General features: G+C 35.6%; 1 protein-coding gene across 3 annotated transcripts in view; it reads left to right on the top strand.

The window, feature by feature from the left end:
- Nucleotides 1-16,071, top strand: part of LOC125672405 (piwi-like protein 1) — a 77,084-nt gene that overhangs the window by 22,187 nt on the left and 38,826 nt on the right. For all 3 annotated transcript variants that reach the window (XM_056161827.1, XM_056161829.1, XM_056161828.1), the window contains exons 5-10: nucleotides 3,261-3,500; nucleotides 3,661-3,856; nucleotides 4,505-4,623; nucleotides 7,032-7,112; nucleotides 10,845-10,958; nucleotides 13,085-13,273. In XM_056161827.1, the coding sequence (XP_056017802.1) occupies nucleotides 3,261-3,500; nucleotides 3,661-3,856; nucleotides 4,505-4,623; nucleotides 7,032-7,112; nucleotides 10,845-10,958; nucleotides 13,085-13,273 (939 nt within the window). The remainder of the gene's footprint in view (nucleotides 1-3,260; nucleotides 3,501-3,660; nucleotides 3,857-4,504; nucleotides 4,624-7,031; nucleotides 7,113-10,844; nucleotides 10,959-13,084; nucleotides 13,274-16,071) is intronic.

The raw sequence follows: 16,071 nt of genomic DNA, 5'->3' as shown, positions 1-16,071 counted from the left end.
ATTAAATTTGGTACAAATCATTCATGAGTGAAGGGGATTAAAATTTGTTCAAATGAAGGGCCATGCCCCCTTCAAAGGAAAGATTATAACAAAAATGAAAAAAAAAAAAAAAAAAAAAAAAAAAAAAAAAAAATAGGGTGGGATCGTGAACCAGAAAAGTTCAAATTTACACAAAAGCTTCCTGACATATGGCAGATTTAATTTTGTTAAAATATATAGGGAAAATGTTTAAAAATCTTCTGAAGAACCACAGGTTCAGAAAAGTTCAAATTTACATGAAAGCTTCCTGGCAAAGTGCAGATTAAAATTTGTTTGAATTATGGCCCCTAGGGGTAGGTTGGGGTCAATTAAGGAGGTATGCTACACCAGAGAAATTTGATGTAGATGAAAAGTTGAGGATATGTATAATATTTTGAAGTTGAAATTTTTCAAATTTACTTTATTTTGTCAAAAAATACAGTTTTAGTAGAAGATAACCTGAAAAAAATTGAAAAAACCCTGCTGGACTCAAACCTGCGACCTACAGTTCAGCAGTCGGTATGCTAACCTACAGAGCTACTCAACTAGGTATTTAAATTGAAAAGGAAAAGTCAAATATTGCTGATATTGATTTTTTTGACTCCATGTTTTTAAAGGAAGTCAGCCATTATGATGATGTAGAGTACCTCCTTAAGAATATTCTTCTCAAGAACCACTTGGCCAGAAAAGTTCAAATTTACATGAAAGCTTCCTGACAGAGTGCAAATATTAATTTGTTAAAATCATGGCCCCTGGGGGTAAGATGGAGCCACAATAGGGGACCAAAACTTTACCAAGTTTTACACGTGAATCAGATATTCATTGATATTTGGTACATCATTTTAACTTTAAGTTACGGATCAAGCTCGAAATTTTGTCTAATCCATTGATATTTTGCTGATTTATGGCCCATGAACACAGGCACCAATCAAGCCTCTGCACAGCCAGAAGTTGTGAAAGAAAAATCACATAATTGACACCCAGTTGTCAGATAACAGTGCTCCAAGTCACATCTGCTATCAGGTCGCAAAATGGCGACCTAGAAATATTTCTGGTTGCCATTTTCAAATTTCTAGTCGCCATGTTCAAAATTTCTACTCGCCATGGTAAAAGATTTTGTAATTAAAACAAACAAAACGCATACATGGGTGTATATTTTTTTCTTGAAAGATATTCAAATTAAAAAAAACAACTTGTAGGTCTTATTTTTAAACTGAATAGAAATGTACTGTGAAACATGATGGATGCTAACAAGTCAAGTATTTACTCTGGTAAAAGTTGTATTGCATTGGGTCATCTTGTATATTTTATAGTACGCTTCTGGGGAGGAAAACCCAGCGTTCCAAACAAGGATTTGCTTTAAAGTCCTCAATAAGTGGGCCGTCACTGCTTATGCGAATAAGAGCTTCTACTTTTGTTGGATATTTTGCTGAACAATCAGTACCAGCATCAATAAGAACACTACATTCCAAATTTGTAATTGTCTGTGAAAATTAGTAGCAACAGTTGCCCCGCTCGACTTACTGCTAATAATGCAGTCACGGACAAAGACATGTCTCTTACTGTTACCGTGAATAGTCACACTTCCACATTTGAAAGATGTACACCAGGTTGTGGTGAAATCGGACAATGGGTGACCAGAAATGGTGGATGTTGCTGGCTGATTGGTCTCACAAATTCTGCAAAACATTTTGCAATTTTTGTATATCAACCACGAAAATTCCTTCAGCCATTAGGATTGGCGTTCTACCTTTACTTTTGCATTTTTCTTTAGACACATGCAGCTACGTCATCTTTAAATACAGAACTTTCTCCGTGTGATTTTTGAATTTCTTCATTACATGTACTAGGCCGAGGCTTCTACTTTTTACTCAGTCCAAAGTGCTTTAATCCTCGTTTTACTGCCATCTTGATTGCTTTCAAACGCTGTGTTTACCGAGACTGAAACATATTTATTCAGACTTCCTATCCCGATTACAAAATTTTACTGGATGCCCAATTTTTTTTCCACTCGCAAAAATGCGACTTAAATATAACCTCTAGTCGCAAAATCGATTTTCTGGTCACAAATGCGACCGTTTTACTCGCAACTTGGAGCACTGGATAATGTAATAGACTCTCTTAGATTCAGATGCATTGGGGGTAAATTGAACCATGCAAATTGAATTGGACCTTAAATTTCATGATCACCGGGGTATGGGTTTTGACCTCAGGGTGGGGCCAAACTTACTATATAGTGTTTATGTGTAAAACACTTATATAACATCTTCTTTAATGTTATTGAAACTAAATGGATATTTAGAAAGAGCAGGGAGTCCTTTACCAAAATTGTAAATTTCATGATTCCCAGGGTAGGGGTTCTGACCCCAGAGTGGGGCCAAACTTAGTATACAGTATTTATCTGTAAGTTTGCTGATACTGTATAAAATCTAAATGCATACTTATGAATAGCAGAAAAGGATGTACAAAAAAAACACATCTTGTTTTATACTGTTGCTGAACATTAGAATTTAGCTTAGATATTCAGAACAGGAATTTTTTTACTAGATTTCATAGCCCTTGGGAGTGATGATACTTTTTCACTAGTACTCAGGTGACTGCTAAGGCCTAGAGGCCTCTTGTTTCCCTAACGCCTTGGAATATTGAATTGATTTTTTGTTTGCATGTGTATATTGATGATTTACAGACCAAGTTTGAATTTTGTTCCAGTTCATTGGTTTTTTTTTATGGAGTTGTGCCCCTTTAGATTACAAAAATTACTGTTATGACCAGTTTTCTGGACTCTTTTTTTCTAAATGCCTTGAGATATTGAACTGATTTTTTGTATGTAGATGTATATTGATGAGTTGCAGATCAAGTTTTGAGTTTGTTCTGGTTCGTTGATTATTTATGGAGTTGTGGCCCTTTAACATAGAAAAATTACTATGGCGACCAAATTTCTAAAAGCCTCGAGATATTGAACTGATTTTTTATATGCAGATGTATATTGGTGAGTTACAGAAAGTTCTCCTCACTTTTATTGATTAAGCACAAATCAAACCTTTTAAAAAAAAGATTTATTTGAACATTTTATGTCAATTTCCCCTATTCTACAGACCCTGGACCCAGTGTGAAAATGGTAGGAAAACCCTTGTGTGGGAAAAAAGTGAAGCCATAATAAGTGTTTTTGAAATGTATGTGTATTTCTGTTAGAATAAGTTACTTGTGTGTTCTCTATGGTCCATGGATTTCTTGTTCAAAAGGACTGCTGGAAGAGGAGGAGGCATAACAGGACCCACACCACCACCACAAATGCCCCAGGTGACGCCACCAACACATTCCACAGTTAGTACACCTCAGGGACACTCACCTGCTCCTTCAGTACCTTCTCAGTCAGAAGTTGCACCAACCCAGGGTTCTTCAAATCCACCCAGTAGTCAACTCAGCAAGATGTCCTTGGACCGTCCACCTACAGTACACAAAATAGGCACTGCAGGAAAACAGTAAGATGATTAATACTTGATCTTTTGCTGAGAAATTCTGCCATGCATTTGAAAGGCATTCAAGTTGTAATAGCATTAAATAGAATGTGATAAATGATGATATGTATGCTTCCATTTGTAACATACTTTTTGACTTGTGAGTAAATTGTTTTTTCTGCAGGATGAATTTGTCTGGTAATTTCATTCAAATACGATCCGAGAATCCAGGAGTCTATCAATACCATGTAGCTTTTTCTCCCTGTATTGATTCCAAGAATATGAGATTTAAACTAGTGAATGCCGTCCGTGATGTCATTGGGTTCACCAAAGCATTTGATGGATTTATTCTCTATTTGCCACACCATCTTCCAGAAGATGTAAGTTAGAGTATGATTTAATGCAGAATTGATATTCTGTAAGAAATGAAAGAATGCTCCTCAGAATTTTAATATCTAATATCTGTATAAACTAAGAGAAGGTGGAATTGATAAAACTTGTATAATTTAATTTTTTTTTTAGCTGAAGTGCTGCAATACTGTGTAAAATTTAAAGGAAAGACCAGGATTTTATATATAATATCTACTCAAACTAATGGAAAATGATAAATGCACTATTAAGAATTTTTGATAAGGCCACATCAAATCGATTCTTTGGTTCTCAGACACAATCAATCAATCTATGCATGTTTTATGACAATTGTTAAGCGAGAACCTTATAAGTTGTTAGCACTTGTGTTGAAACTTTTGTAAAGTATATGTGCAATAAAATATGTTCAAACTAAAGTGGATTGAAATTGACCTTTAAAAAAAAATACAATTTCAATCCCAAGTTTTCAAATGTCCATGCTAAAAAATGTTCCCACTCGTACGATAATAGAGCTAGTAATTTGATGTTTGCAAGATAATCGGTATCCGCCCATTGCATTGTGATATCAAATGTTTTGACTGTAATGCATGAAAATCTCTAATGCTGTATATTATATTTCATATCAGTTCATGTTCTGCTGTCTTATATTTTACTTGTAGGTGACCGTGTTACACAGCAAGAGACCTACTGATGGAGTTGATGTTACTATTACCATCAGATTAACTAAAGTGATCCCACCAGTGCAGTGTGTTCCACTGTACAACATCATCTTCAGAAGGTAGATTTGTTGATCCCTATTTTAGAATGTTGATGTTTGGATTTGGATAACATCTCAAACATTTGAGCTTTAGAAAATGTCCTTATTAATTACAAAGTTTCACGAAATTCTGTTGAGCGGTCTCAGAGGAGTTGCACTGACAAGAAATGGACCGACGGACGGGTCAAAAACATTATACCCAACTTTGTTGCGTGGGGGTATAAAAACTATTTTTTACTATGTAACTCAGTGGCCTATGAACATGAAAAATGTTATCTGTGTCACCTTGTCCTGGAGACACACTGTCTAGATGTGCATATTCCCAGGAAATTCTGATTGAATAATTTTTCTTGGAGTTGCGCCTATTTTGAATTTCCAATTTCAAGCCTCTGTCCTGTTCTTGTCAGCGCAATTCCTCTGAGACTGTTCAACAGAGTTTCGTGACACTTTGTAGTTAATAAGGACATACTGTATAGATGTGCATATTCCCAGGACACATGGAAAATAATGTTGAACAGCTGCACAACTATCAATTATCATTTATTTGTTATCTCCAGTCAGGTTTTAAATATCTATTTAAAAAAATTGTTTTCCTATTAACAAACTATTCAATTTGTAACATGTAGTGGTCACCCAGCCAAGTACTGATCATGACCGCCACTGCTTAATTTGCGTGATCAAGAGATAGTCTCTACCACATCACTAGAAAAGCTAGCTCATTAGCGAGGCAGTAAAAGTTCTCTGTATACCGGCCGCTACATTTCTCAGGGAAGATTCTTCCTGAAGCTTAGTTGTGAGTTCTCGGGGATTTTTTAGGGTCTGTAGGGGGCCAAAATAAGGCCCCATTCCCAATGCTAAAAATCAGGTGTTTTTCCCAATTTTTGCTTTGAAATTCCCAAACAATGAAAACAAATCAAAGTAGGTTAGCCTTATTGTTCATATATATCGTCTTCACAGGCCCAGACTCTTAAGACGGGTCCATATTAGTGATATTATGTTAATGTTACATATATATTATGTAAAATCTCATCAGTTTAGGCACTTTCGAGGGCATTTAAGTTTTAAGAACACATCTTGTTTTATACTGTTGCTGAATATTAGAATTATATAGATATATATGTTGCAGGGGTGGTGGTTTGTAATGTAGAAATAACCAACTCCTGGCTTAGGGTTCACAATGCAGTCATTTATTGTACGGTAAAACGAATAAGGATGATGACGATGATTACATAATGTTGATTACAAAAATATGGCCCTAAAAGACAAAATAGTAACAATGAATATCACAGCGATTTACAATCAATAGAGAGTACATTTCAACCTTAAGAGTTATCTTCCTTAATTCAAATATAGTAAAATATACTTTACTCAAATATTTACAGTTGCATTACAAATAATGTTACAGTAACACTATGAAATTACATGTTTTAAATATAATAAAAAGTAATATCTTTTAATTACCTATCTATGGGACAAGGCCCAATGCATGCAAACATCAAAATGCTGCCTGGATGCTTCTAATCTATTTATAACAAATATATCATTACAGTACTATATACACTATAATAACTATAGATATAATATAAGCATATACTGAGATGAAATAACTTTAAATTGATATGTACTGTTTTTCATAATATTTAAACTTTCACTCTTCTCTCAAACAGTGATATTAGTTATATATACATATTATGAAGATAAATGTTAATAAAATTAGTACTTACTGTCAGGTCTGGATTTGAAGGTCTAATAATGTCTTTGTCAAAACCAAAATGCCAAATCAGCACAAAGATACCAAAACTGCTTAAAAGCAAGCCACGACCAACCTGACCAAAAACTCCTTAGATTCTAACTGAATAAAACTCAGTTCTATAGCCAATGAAATACCGTAGCAAGACCTGTGAACCTTTTCACTCACCTATTACACTAAGTAAATAAAGGGGTGGATCTGGGAATTTGACTTAAATCATAAAATGTGCTTTTAATTCCATATGCACTATTCATGTTTATTAAAATACGGTATCATATAATATATACAAGTTAAAACACACTGCTACATATACAAAACAGGATTTTTTCTCTCAGATTTCATAGCCCTTGAGGTAGTGATACTTCTACCTAATACTCAGGTGACTGATAAGGCCTGTGGGCCTCTTGTTTAGAATTACTCTTGAACTTTGAAAAACTGAATCTGGAAAGCTAAGGACAATTTACTTTCATTTGAAAAAGAATAGTACACCTTCTGTGATATTGCTTTCCATTAAAAGGGTGTTGCATATTATTCAGGTGACTGTTAATGCCCATCGGTCTCTTGTTTGTAGTTTGCCATTTATTGACCAATGAGAAGTAGAAATAAAAGTATCATCCACGTACATGTTGTTTTACAGTTATTGTTTGTCTTAATGTAATGCATAACTTTTTCCCTTCAGAATAATGAACATTCTTGAAATGGTACAAGTTGGTCGTTACTATTACAATCCCAAAACTTCATCTGCGGTGCCACAGCACAGGTAAGTTTTGTTATCTAATCAAATATTTAAAGCATTCTATCAATGTAACGGGGTTGTAGTGGTAATTAATAAGACGAACTGGTATTTTCTGTTGGTTTATTCTTGTTAGTATTATTATTTGGATTCTGCAAAACATCATATAAAGAGAAATTAAGTACATGTTTATCAATCAGTACATGGAAAGAATATAATAATATATATTTACATTTTAGACTAATTTACATAAAAACATAGACACATACATTACTAGACAAACGGTAATGCTAGAGTTATTCCCCTTTACAAAATATCATTCAAATGCTATAGTTTGAATTTATTTACATATCTGGAAATAACTTTTTATCATTTATATTAATTCTTAATATAAATACAAAGATACAAGCGTATGATTATTTACAAGCAACCTACCAACTATGGGCTTTCCCAATAGATTCGAGTGATATATTGGTAATAATCTCAATACGATCTAGAAACAATATCATACACTTTACTACAGTGTCTTATAATACAAACGTATATACAAACTTATAAAAATATCCTTGATCACTGAAACCTTATGACAATAAAATGTTTAAAACAGTAACTAATTTATCTCTCTCAGACATCTCTTTTCACACTATTAATCATAGATTAATATTGTATTAGTTATATCTGAAATGTTATAAGTATGAAATGTCAAATTCAACTTACGGTCAGTGATTCCAAATCCTGTAAGAAATATACTTCTACCACTACCTGTACAGTCTAACCAAATGTGGAACTCTACTCATAGACAAAGGGGTTAAAGGCCTTGGCAGGAAAAAAACTAACCAATGGGCTTTTTGGAATATTTAATTAATCAAGGGTTAAGAGTTTAAGGTTAAAGTTTATATTTGCTAGGCTATGCTTAAATATGAATTTGTTTATCTGACTGCTTAATTATAATTTTAAGCGGACTTAATTGTTTTTTTAAAATAGTTATATATTATTGAAAGTTATTTCGTAACTTTCAATGACATCTGAAAGAAATTAAAATCAAATAAAATCAACATCAAATAACACTATCACAACAAGGATAGAAATAATTATTTTTATTCACTGATCATTGGGCTATCAACATAATTTTTACTGGTCAATTGATAACTTACTGTCCCTTCAGACCAGTGGATATGAAAACAACTCACTCAAATTCCATATTCAGTAATCATAAAACATTTTCATGATTAGACCTAGTATCTTGTTTATTCAAACTAGCATCAACTTTGGGTTTTAGAAATGTCGTAATTTATGTCTGTCACTTAAGGCTGTTCAAAATTAATTCTACGTTTAACATCACCTCAAAACTTCAAAAGCTACGAGGGAGGGAGGAAAAAAATAAACAAACAAAAATTTTCAACAAATGTATAATTATTGAAAATCACCTATTCAGTGACCCCAAAATCAACAATTTCAAATAATAGACATTCTAGGGTTTTATATTTAAGTCCAAATCAATTAAAATCACCCAATTTAGTGACCAAAAAAGTAATACATCAAATTAAACACATTGTAGGATTTTATTTTCAATCCCAAGTCAATTTTTACGTTTTCCCAACAAAGACTTTTTCCTTAATCTTGGTTTGTATCCCTTCTGTGAACATACCATGCAGATTGGGTGAGCAGAGGAGTGGCTTTTGATGATCAAAATCTAATGTCTAATGTGTTTAAAAGATTTCACATAAAAATCAAGGTTATACATTATCACAGAAGCTCATTTTAGAGAGTTCATTATTTGTTTTGTAAACAAAGATTGCGGTATGTTATTATACCCCCTGCAACAAGTTGTGGGGGGGGGGGGGTGGTATACTGGAATCGGGTTGTCCGTCTGTCCGTCCGTCCGTTTGTAGACGCAATGGTTTCCGGACTCTAAAGCATTATCCTTTCCACCTACCGTCACCATATCATATATATGGACTACCCATGGGATGAAGATGTTCCCTATCGATTTTGGGGTCAAAAGGTCAAAGGTCAAGCGCACTGGACATCGAAGTAGTAATATGGTTTCCGGGCTCTAAAGCGTTATCCTTTCCACCTACAGTCACCATATCATACATATGGACTACCCATGGGATGAAGATGTTCCCTATCGATTTTGGGGTCCAAAGGTCAATCGCACTGGACATCGAAGTAGCAATATGGTTTCCATTTAAATTCTTTAATGGCTTTTTTCATCGCATGGAGATGCTGTGTTACTAGATACCTTTTGGATCATAATACTGAAGTTTTACCTATTACCTACACCCTTTGGGAGATTGGGGTAAGCGGGGGGTATTCTTAGTGAGCATTGCTCACAGTACCTCTTGTTGTTTATGAAATTTCAAAAGAAATGGATATCGATCTAAGTTGATTATATCTTTCACATTTCAAGCATTCTTCAGTTGAAATGTGTCATCTAAAAGTTAAAATTTGTGACTATGCTAAATTAAGATGCTTTATATTACAAAATTAATATTTCACAGGTTTGTTTCAACTTGTATATATAAAAAGACTTGAGTCTTTGTTTACATAACGCTGATTTAAGACTAAAATATTGCTTTTATTCTTGCATTCAGAAGGTCAAAATTTTTGCTCTCAACATCAAATGAGTTATACTTTTAATGTTTAACATCAAAAAGAAAAAATATTTTCTTCAAAAATCATGAACCAGTCCCTTTAAAATCATAGAAGGTGGAAAGCCCTCTAGTTGTTCGTGAAGAAACGGGATCAACAATTAGGATCACAGTTATAAATTTTTTCTTGATCTTTGTTTCTGAATAGTAGTTGATATCCAACCATTCCTATCCTAGTTCCCCAATTTTCCCCTTTACCATAACTTGCATAATGAACTTCCAATATTGTCGAGGTCCAGTAATTTGTGTGACTGGTAGAGGGGACTATGTATTGCCATGCAATACTCTCAGAATGCTTGTTCTGTTAGGAATCAAACTTCATTGGTAGGTTGAACATGACCAGTTTATGATTTTAGATCTAAATGTTTTGGGACTTTCTAGCATGCATACTGCAGTTGTCCAACCAATAACTAGAGAGGCATCTGCCCGTCAATTAATTATAGAATTTTGTAAAACTATTTGTAAATGTTTTGATATTGCTAAAAACCAATGTTTTCCACAATATTTCCCCATGAAACCCCCTTTATTTTTGCATTCTCAAATTCAATGGAAAAACATTACTCCAAAAATTTAATCCTTCAAAAATGCCATTTTATTGTTGCATTTTATAACCAATTTGCATTGTTGATTAATCAAAAATAAGAAAAATCCCATGTAAACACATAAATTTTTTACTTCATTTGATGCTTCCAAAATCTTTGGTATCCAATGACCTTAAACGTCATAGGCAAGTTAGTCTTGGGTATTTATTTTCAGATCAAAGGTCACAGAATTTTTTGCATGCATATTATTGTCTGACTACAACTCGATAACCTTTCATTGAGTAGTCTTCCAACTCCAAAGACAATTGATCATCACTGGTAGATTAACCCCTTTTAGTTTTCCAGTATAAAGTTTGCCATGTTTTATAAACATGTTCAATTTATGTTTTACAAATTGTGTCGATTGTTGTTTGCAGACATGTAGAATGCAAAACTGATAGTCATTCAACAGAATTGTGTTACTAATCCTGACTGAAAATTGCTAGTGCAATGAACAATGTAAGCCTTGCTTTAACAGAAATCATATGTGATAATATTGTAAAGATGCTAATTCAAAATTGTAGGCTTGAAGTCTGGCCAGGATATATCACATCTGTGTGTGAGAATGAAGGAGGCTTGATGCTCCTGGTAGATGCTAGTCACAGAGTGTTAAGGACAGAAACAGTCCTCCAACTGATGTAAGTTTGTAGAATTTTCGTTACATGATAGATTTTTCTTGTTTTCCGCTCTATGCTCAAGTGAGCATTTCAGCTTACCTGAGTTACTCAGGTAACCTATTGATATTGGTCCATGTTCTTTGTTGTCTGTTGTGCATTGAGCATTTTTAAAGGCCCATCGAAGACGGGATGTATTATGGTATGGCATCATCCGTCTGTCCACACCTTGTGGGCAGGATACAGACTGAACCGTAAGCTCCAGGATATTACAATTTGGTACATTTAATCACTATGATGAGAGGGAGATGATAATTGTTTTTCAAGGTCAAAGGTCAAGGTCGCAGTATCACTTAGTAGGATAACCTTGTAGGCAGGATACAAACCAAACTGTAAGCTTCAGGGTATTACAACTTGGTACATTTTATTAGGTCACCTGAATTCATTCAGGTGACCTATTGCTATCTGTTTTTGTCCGTCGTCGTTCGTCGTGCGTTAACATTTGAACATTTTCAGCTTCTTCTCTGAAACCCCTGAACCAATTTCAACCAATTTTGGCATATAGCATCTGTGGGTGGAGGGGAACAAAAATTGTGAAATTCGTGGTCCCTGCCCCCCTGGGGCCTGAGGGGTGGGGCAAAAACCATCAAAATGAGTGTAATTTTAAAAAATCTTCTTATTTACTCCTGGACATCAAGAAGCCAAACTGTGGGCATAATTATAATGAGCATTGAGCCCTCTACCGAAATTGTGAAATTCATGGCCCCTGTGGCAGGGGTTCTTGTGTTAGGGTGGGGCTCTATTGGTCATATAGTGAAAATGTAGAAATTCTTTGAAAATCTTCTCTGTCTCTGGGTATTAAGTAGACAAACTAATAGCATGGTAATGATGAGCAAGGATGCCTCTTTATACCCCCTGCAACAAGTTGTGGGGGGGTATACTGGAATTGAGTTGTCCGTCTGTAGACGCAATGGTTTCCGGGCTCTAAAGCATTATCCTTTCCACCTACCGTCACCATATCATATATATGGACTACCCATGGGATGAAGATGTTCCCTATCGATTTTGGGGTCAAAAGGTCAAAGGTCAAGCACACTGGACATCGAAGTAGCAATATGGTTTCTGGGCTCTAAAGTGTTATCCTTTCCACCTACAGTCACCATATCATACATATGGACTACCCATAGGATGAAGATGTTCCCTATCGATTTTGGGGTCAAAAGGTCAAAGGTCACGACGCACTGGACATTGAAGTAGCAATATGGTTTCCGGGCTCTAAAGCGTTATCCTTTCCACCTACAGTCACCATATCATACATATGGACTACCCATGGGATGAAGATGTTCCCTATCGACTTTGGGGTCAAAAGGTCAAAGGTCATGCGCACTGGACATCGAAGTAGCAACACTCAGAAAAGAGGTAGTTTATACCTATTACCAACACCCTTTGGGAGATTGGGGTAAGCGGGGGGTATTCTTAGTGAGCATTGCTCACAGTACCTCTTGTTAAAAATTTTGAAATTCATGGCCCCTGGATCAGGGGTTCTGGTGCTAGGGTGGGGCTCTATAAGTCATATAGTGAAAATGCATTATTTCTTTGAAAATCTTCTTCTCTGTCCTTGGGTATTAAGTAGACAAACCAATAGCATGGTTATGATGAGCAAGGATGCCTCTTTCAAAATTGTGAAATTCATGGCCCCTGGGTCAGGGGTTCTGGTATTAGGGTGGGGCCCTATTGATCATATAGTGAAAATGCATTTTATTTCTTTGAAAATCTTCTCCTCTGCTGCTGGGTATTAAGTAGACAAACTAATAGTATGATAATGATGATCAAGGATGCTTCTTTCAAAACTGAAATTTATGGCCCCTGGGTGAGGGGTTCTGGTGCAAAGGCGGGGCTGACCACATAGCTATTCAATGTTTCTTCCATCCAAAAGTAAGATTTTTATATTTAAACACAAACCTAATTCAAACATTGGAAGGTTGTTACATGATACGCAGGTGACCTATAAGGCCCCTGGGCCTCTTGTTAAAATTTCTATTGAAACTTGCTATCTTTGCAATCTGGAATATCTTCTTTAAAACTTTCTGGTTCATAATGAAATGAAGTTTTGGCAGTCATTTAAAGTAACGTGGTGTTATTATTTACAGGAAAACCATTGTACAGAAAAATCCAAATGGATTCCAGGATGAATGCACTCGTTCTTTGGTAGGGACCATTGTGCTAACTCGGTACAACAACAAAACTTACCGTATTGATGACATCTTATGGTCAAAAACTCCACAGCACACCTTTAAGACAAGTTCAGGAACAGAGCTGTCTTTCGTAGATTACTACAGGTAATTATTCATAGAGATCAAAAATGTGCTTTTATGCAGCAACAGTTTACAAGGAAGACTGCAAATGATTAAAACATTTGTTGGAGTACTGTACCTAAGAAGCTAGAGAAATGTGTAAAGATTCCATTCTTATGTCTGTCTAATCATCGCTGTGCAGGGATTGGAATTGTCTCTCCTCTTCTAGAGGAAGACATTGTTTTTGTACTTTTTGTTTGTCTGTCTGTCTGTCACAAAATCTTGTGAACACTTCTTCTATATGGCTTTTCGGATGGACTTGGAACTTTTTATAATGCTTTATTGCCATTTGTAGATGTGCATATTGTTGTGGTAGGAGATTCCAATTATTTTCCTAAGTTATAGTGGATCAAAGAGGGGTGGAGAATGTAAAATAGATGGTGAGCACTTCTCCATTGTACAATGCTTCATTGCCATTTGTAGATGTGAAATGTGATTTCTTTCGTTTGAGGAACGAATTAGACAGAAATCAATTTCGACTTGGTAATTATAATGAATAGATTATTCCTGATATTTCAAGTTTTCAATTCGAATACCTGTATAGGTATGTTCAGTCATGTGGTTCAATAGAACCGGTTTTAATCGAGTAACGATGTAAAATCAGTTTAGGATGACACGTAGAGCTGACAACACGTTTAAATTTTCTAATACTAATTTGTATTTACATTTATGTAATTATAGTACGTTGTATTGTTACAACATCAAAAGCTGCTGCGTGTCATTGCTAGTCCATTTAGTGTGTTATGTTGTTTTTATTACTGATTTTATATCAGAAATGAATGGGTTTTAAAGGAGAATATTGTAAGGACAGGAGGATCCAATTATTTTCCTAAAACTTATAGTGGATCTTAAGAGGGGTGAAGGATGTTAAAATAGCTTGTGAACACTTCTATATGGCTTTTCGGATGGACTTGGAACTTTGTACAATGTTTTATTGCCAATTATTGATGTTAGGACAGGAGGATTCAATTATTTTCCTAAAAGTTATTGTGGATCTAAGAGAGGTGAAGGATGTTAAAATGGCTTGTGAAACGCTTCTCCTCCTACATGGATTATGTGATAGGCTTGAAACTTTGTACAATACTTCAGTGCCATTTGCAGATGTGCATATTTTAGGGACGGAAGGATCCAATTGTTATCCTTAAAGTTATACTGGATCTGAAGGTTGAAGGGTGTAAAATAGTTTGTGAACACTTCTCCTATATGGCTTATCAGAGTTCATAAGATCTCTGTCCCTGCTCATGCTTTGTCCTCCATACCATGTAGTACATTAACAAGAGGAGGTTTCATTTAAAGCTCTTCAAATTTGGAGAGCCGGGAAAACATTTGCTTTTAAATTTTTTACTACTAGCAAATTTTGGTTAGTTGATTCTTCTGTCCTCACCGGACACCCAGTTTGCCGGACTTTTTTGTATGCAGGTGTACATTAATGAGTTACAGATGGAGTTTTAGAGTTGTCGGTTGTGTCGGCAAGGCCGGTAAAATATTCTTTGGACTGATAACTTGTTGAAAAACGTTGGTCCAAATGACCATCTGAAAATATCAAGCTTGCTCTGATTATTTTAGAGCTCGTGTTTGGGATGCGCAAGTGAAGGTCACTCAAACAAAATGGCCGTGTTGCTGATCAAATTCAACTTAGTAAGAAAAGACAGGTCGTGGTAGTTCAGTGGTAGAGCATTTGCTTCACAACTGGAAAATCCATTCAGGGTCATGGGTTCGAGTTCTGTTCGTTCCATGGCCACTTCAAACTTAAGATGTAATATATCCTCGCCAAACACTCGACATTTAGCAGTGAGAGTCACGGGTCTTTCGGATATGACTTCCCATGTCGTGGCAGGTGTTAACATTTTAAAGAACCCTCACTACTATGGCCTTAAGTCAGAGTGCAAAGCATAGGTCTAAATTTGTGGTATTGCACCTACAGTTGGTGACGTCTCCATATGAGGGAAATTCCTGATGAAACGTAAAACAAACAAACAACTTGGTAAGAAAATAAAATAAATGCTTAACCTGGACCACTTAAAAAAATTACGAAGACTTCCATGGTGTTCAGGAGTTCCAAGATGGTTGGAAAACTGACAGTGTTTGGCAGGATATGAGTGGGAGATGCATTGCTGTTAAAACAATAAAAGACATTTGGTGCAGTTCTTTTTTTCTTTGTTCTTTCTATGCAATACAAGGTACATGTATCTGGTCTGACAAAACCTTATCCGGTCTGACAGAATCAAGACCGAATGTCTGACAGTGATTTGAAAATTTCCACAACTCTGGGTTTGAGTTTTGTTCCAGTTCTTTGATTTTTATACCCCCCGCAACTTGGGTTGTCCGTCTGTCTGTCCGTCCGTCCGTCTGTAGACGCAATGGTTTCCGGGCTCTAAAGCATTATCCTTTCCACCTACCGTCACCATATCATATATATGGACTACCCATGGGATGAAGATGTTCCCTATCGATTTTGGGGTCAAAAGGTCAAAGGTCAAGCGCACTGGACATTGAAGTAGCAATATGGTTTCCGGGCTCTAAAGCGTTATCCTTTCCACCTACAGTCACCATATCATACATATGGACTACCCATGGGGTGAAGATGTTCCCTATCGATTTTGGGGTCAAAAGGTCAAAGGTCACGTGCACTGGACATCGAAGTAGCCATATGGTTCGGTTTGTCATGCCATTTGTTTTTTACACTCAGAAAAGAGGTAGTTTATACCTATTACCAACACCCTTTGGGAGATTGGGGTAAGCGGGGGGTATTCTTAGTGAGCATTGCACACAGTACCTCTTGT

The sequence above is a fragment of the Ostrea edulis genome, chromosome 4 (assembly GCF_947568905.1).
Source record: "Ostrea edulis chromosome 4, xbOstEdul1.1, whole genome shotgun sequence".
Classification (NCBI taxonomy): domain Eukaryota; kingdom Metazoa; phylum Mollusca; class Bivalvia; order Ostreida; family Ostreidae; genus Ostrea; species Ostrea edulis.
The sequence above is the reverse complement of the archived record's forward strand: the minus strand, read 5'-3'. Positions and strand labels throughout refer to the sequence as shown.